At 39.1% G+C, this 5,063-nt stretch overlaps 1 protein-coding gene across 1 annotated transcript in view; it reads left to right on the forward strand.

Moving 5' to 3' along the window:
- Positions 1 to 551: 551 nt before the first annotated feature.
- Positions 552 to 5,063, forward strand: part of FAM204A (family with sequence similarity 204, member A) — a 15,839-nt gene continuing 11,327 nt past the window's right edge. Inside the window, exons 1-5 of the mRNA XM_009076013.1 lie at positions 552 to 833; positions 1,757 to 1,847; positions 2,390 to 2,423; positions 3,006 to 3,108; positions 4,728 to 4,817. Of these exons, the coding sequence (XP_009074261.1) occupies positions 552 to 833; positions 1,757 to 1,847; positions 2,390 to 2,423; positions 3,006 to 3,108; positions 4,728 to 4,817 (600 nt within the window). The remainder of the gene's footprint in view (positions 834 to 1,756; positions 1,848 to 2,389; positions 2,424 to 3,005; positions 3,109 to 4,727; positions 4,818 to 5,063) is intronic.

The following is a 5,063-nucleotide window of genomic DNA, read 5'->3' on the forward strand; positions in this document are numbered from 1 at the left end:
CGTTCCCGAGGCTGTGCGGGGCTGCAGCGGCCTCAGCCTTCTCCCATCCGTCGCGGAGCGGTGTTCATTTCATCCGCAGCGCTTCGCCCTCTTTCCCCCGCCTGCCGCCGTCCCTGTGCGGCTCTTCGCTTCGCCCATCCTCACCCCGTGGAACTCGCCCTGCCCGGCCTTGGTTGTGCTCGTCCTGGAAGCGATCGGATGTGCTCTCCGCTGGAGGGAAGGTGTTGGCTGCCGTGTCGCTCCTAAACTGAAAGTAACTGCAAACAAATGCGAAGGGACGCTTTATAGTGTTAAAGCAAGGACAAGAGGGAGGGGGAAAACCGAGCTAATCTCATCAATCTGCTCAAATCGTCTGCTTCTCTTCGAAACAGTAAGTATTAGAAGCTTTATTATATGCATGTCTAAAACATATAATGATGATTAGTTTTCTTACAGTGAAATCTTTCTGATGATGTGTTTTGCTGTTTCCTGCAGGTTGTTTTTATCCCTGGATGGGTAACTTGGTGTCTCTGCAGTGACTCAAAGTAGTTTGGACTGGTTTAAAGTGGACGATGTGGAGTGGACTGTTACCTCCTGGGGTGAATGAAAGTGATGTTGATTTAAGCTCTGATGATGAAGATGAATCTACTGGTTCCTTCCCAAAGGAAGATGCAAAAGATCGTTCCTTCTCAAAGGAAGATGCAAAAGAAGATGCTGAAAGAGCTCAGCTTCCTGAATTCCCCGGGAATGGGCAGGAATCTCATGCCAGCAGTGAACCTATTGTGAGGCCAGTGACAGATGGAGAAATGGAGTCTCAGACCTGCCCTCCTGGAATTCCTGTGAATATTTGGAATGTGGGTATCATTACAGGCCTCCCAATGTCCAGAGCTTAAATGCAACATCCTCAGAGTTAAGTGGCTGATTTTTAGATTAAAGTAACTCAGTGTGGAATATTCATTATACAAATCTGAAATGAAATAAAAGGTGATCAAAGTGCAGTCATGGTGATTATATCTGAGCTTGTTTCAGGCAAGGTGAACAGGAATTTAGATAGGAAGTGAATTTAACTTCCCTCCCCTCTAGTTCAGTGATGATTGAAAACACAGTAGGGAGTTGTTAGAATAACTATGCAGTTGCATAAAGACTTGTGTTTTCTGTGCTTTATGGGCTCTGAGCTTCTTGGTCGTTGCTTTCTGCTTGAGTTAGGATTTTCAGCTCTGTATCAACCACCTTAGTGTTGATGCATCCCTGGGAAGTGCAGCTGTGCTCTGCTGCTTTCTGTGGAAGTTAGTTGCTTTTAACCTGATTTTGCTGTTGCATGTAAAGACTGGGGGGGGGGGGGGGCAAAGCAATCTGTGTTTTAGGGTCTTGATTAGAAATAAGAATTGGCAAAAAATAATTACTCTTCCATTCATCAATCCTTGTAGGCAGCCTGATGTGCAAGGACCCTGCTGGCACTAATTTGTGATAAAAAAACCACATGGAATAGCTCAGGAGTGCACAACCAGCAGAAGTGTATTCAGTGCCGCTTCCCAGGAGGAAATTGTTGGATTTGAATAGTCATGGGATGTTGGGAGGGCAGAAAGTCAGAGAGAAGTGATGTAAAATTAGAACCAATTCTAGTTTGACACCGTCAGAGTTGGATATTCTCAATTCAGAAATCTGAGTGTAATAGATATAACAATGTACTGTGGATTATTAAGATATTGGGACGAGGTTTGTTAAAGGTGGTGGTGGTGATTAAAAATAGTGACTTGCTTTTTTCTTAACCTTGTAGAAATTTGTGGAGCTGCAGAAGAAACACCATGACATGAAAGCGCAAGCAACACAGGAAAACAAATGCCGGAAAAGAAAGCGACACAGAAAAGGTGAGTTTTTATAGTTAGAAAATTTATTTAATCAAAATTGAATTGGTATTAGTGCGTGCTGGTTTGTGGGTTGTGTTTCTGGGGTTTTTTGGCTGGTTTTGTTTGGGTTTTCTTCATGGTATTTGTTTGTTTGAGTATTTTTAGTGAAGAATGCCTGATGTATTCTAGCTATTATCTAGGATGTTATTTTTCCACTTGTATACATCACTAGGTTGTAAATTGCTACCTAAAATGCAGGTAATATACTTCTCTCCTTAAAAAGGAAGTAAAACTTACTCAATTAATAGTGATTTAGAATGGTTAAGTATATTTCAGTAAATCTCTAAGACACACTTCTGTCTGTTCTGGTTAAAACTTCTTCACAGACATTTTAAGGGTTTGTTACGGCTGAGTGATTTAAATCCACTTGGTCATTGGGTAAAAATCTCAGTGTGTTGATCTTTTAAGGGAAATGTGACCAATTAGAGCTGTGTTAAGTTCATTGAATGCTGTAGGGTATTACTGTGTAATGTTGGATTTTTTTTTCTTTTTTTCCCTCTTAGCAAAACAGAAAAAGACTGATGAAGTGACTAAGAGGTATAACCAGCTCAATGTGATTGCCTGAGGTCTGTTTTTAGTATCGGGCAGAATTGTAAAAAGCTTGACCACATGCATGGCCAAAGCCTTGCTTTGAACACTGTAAAATAGCTGCTACATTTGCTCAGTGTCTCTGTTGGACAGGCTGGATTTGTGCCAGTGATTGCTTGAGGGAGTGTTATTGCTTGATTTTAAAAATCAACACAAATGTATTATTTAATGTAACTTAAACCAGACTTAATGTTATTCCTAATGATGTTTTGCATGTAACTGCATACAGCCTCCTGTTCATCCTGATCCTTCCCTCCTTTTTGCTCTTTGCAGTGTTAGGTTTACAGTTGGACTTATTGTTAAAAGGTCTTTTTCAACCTAAATGATTCTATGATTCTATCAGTTTGCTTTCAAGATTATGGAATTACACTTACAGAGGGGAAGGAATAATTAATTTCTCTTCAATTAAAAACTGAATGGGTGAAAAGAGCATGTCTGCTGAATGGAAGAATTTATCTTAGCATTGAAAAGGATATTGCAAGTTGTGGCAAGGGAACTGGTTATATTAATTACTTGTTTGTTTGTTTTTAGTAGTCAACAGTTGGAAAATGAAGACAAATGGAAAGAACTTACACAATACTTTGGAATCAATGATAGATTTGAATCACCTGTGGATAGCAGAGCTCCACAAAAGGTGACTGTTGATACAAAGGCAGTGTCAGCTTGTACTTGGCAGTAAGAGAACTCAACCTTTACTGAGAGCTGAGGCTGTTTGAGAGTAAATTATCAAGTTGCTCTGAGGAAGGACAACTTTGTGCATATTTTTAATTAATGTCCTTTTAGAGATCACATGAATCATACTTGAATTGAATGGTTGCTGTGCTTTCTTTTGAGACAGTGTCCAGGCTTGTTTCCTATCTAGTTTTGTTTTCTCTTGTTGTGAGAGACCAAACACAAGGGGCAAACACAGCATACACTTTTACTGGATTTGCAACTCATTCTGTTCATAAATGTTATTGTGTAGCTAGTCATATTTTAAATCGCTCGTGCACATGATGGTCAAGCTAAGAAACTCATTATATTGAGTTCCTGCTAGCACTGTTTATTCTGCAATTTTTCTGGTAGACTCCTGTGTATGTTCTATGGCATCAAATGTTCAGTTTAGCCTCCTTTGTGATAAATTTTATATTTTTCATTTGCTTAAAGGAAGTTTCTACATGCAAGTCATGAGACATTGTTCGCTGCTATATAGGTGTCATTAAACTGCTCAGGATAGATCTGGAATGAGGCCAAAGGGTTAAAATGCACACCGTTTTCAAGCAACTTCAGGGATTTTGTCACTAGTGGAATGTGTGTCATTATTTGCAGGAAAGATCTAACAGAATTGGCTGTCACTGCAACTTCCAATTGTGCACTTTTTGTTCCCGCTACCACCTGAGACAAGTCAGTGTTTGCAGATCAGGTTCTCAGCAATTCCGTTAGCTTTTTTTGCTTTTATCTTTCAAAACAGTCTAAGTTATGAAACTGTCTAATGTGTTTTCTTTAGCATCACTAACATTTAAATTCAGTGAGGCTGTAAATTGGCTTTTGTTATGAGAGTGAGTTCTTTCATAAAATTCTGATGGAACACAGAGGCAGAGCAGTAGGCACTGACTTAAGAAGTTTCCAACTCTGATTTCCAGGAAATATTTACTTTTTATTGTTTTGTTATTTGTAAATGTTGTTGTCAAACAAGTTATGTTACATTGACCATAACCACCAAAAATAAGAAAATACTTAATTCTAAAGCTTTTCCATTGTTTTCCATGGGGCTGCTAGAATTTTTAATTTCTTGGTACAGTGCAGTGGCAACGTGCCAAAACTCAGGTTTTGGATCAAGATAAGATCTCAGAACTGTAACGATACAGTGGTAATTGCCATTCTTCATGTTACCTGACACATATATTTCACATTTTGTTTAGAAAGCTCCAGGGATGGAAGAGATAAGTCAGATCTTCAGATGAAATTTTGTTGTGACAGGCATAAACTAGTCCGTGTAATTTTTTTAACCTATAGTATTATCCTGCACATAAGGTGGAACTAATGCAATGATTTGTGCTCAGACAGCCTTTCAGTGAATTCTTAATTATACTGTCCATTACAATACATAGACAAAGTGATTTGTGTTACGTAGAAATTACAGGTTTATGCAGTGTCCTAGGGAATTTTATGAAAGAAATATTTTTAGGAAGGAGAGACTCTTAAATATGTTCAGGCTCCCTTTAAATGTATTCTTTTTGTCTTAAAGATATTTAACTTTTTTTTTTTTGATAGTCTGGCCTTGAACTTAGCGTAGAGAAGTCTGTGGCTGAAGGTGACATTGCTAAGGCTGAGGAGCTGAGTGACAGATTAGCCATGCGTGAGGTAAGTGAGCTATTAACAAAAACTCTGACAGACATTTCCTTTTGTACATCTGTGCAAAAACTGTCATGACTAAAATAGCACTGAAGATTGTTTGTGCCATCTTTCCTGCTCCCTAAGCAGATTCCTGTCAGTGACTGAAGGACTTTACTGCTGATCTAGTAATGCTTAGGCAGCTGTAGCTGTGTTCAAGAGTTGAAAATACAGCCAGGAACAGTCTCAAGTAACCTTGCTTTAAAGCCTTCCTGC

Source organism: Acanthisitta chloris, unplaced genomic scaffold (assembly GCF_000695815.1).
Source record: "Acanthisitta chloris isolate BGI_N310 unplaced genomic scaffold, ASM69581v1 scaffold43855, whole genome shotgun sequence".
Taxonomy (NCBI): Eukaryota; Metazoa; Chordata; class Aves; order Passeriformes; family Acanthisittidae; genus Acanthisitta; species Acanthisitta chloris.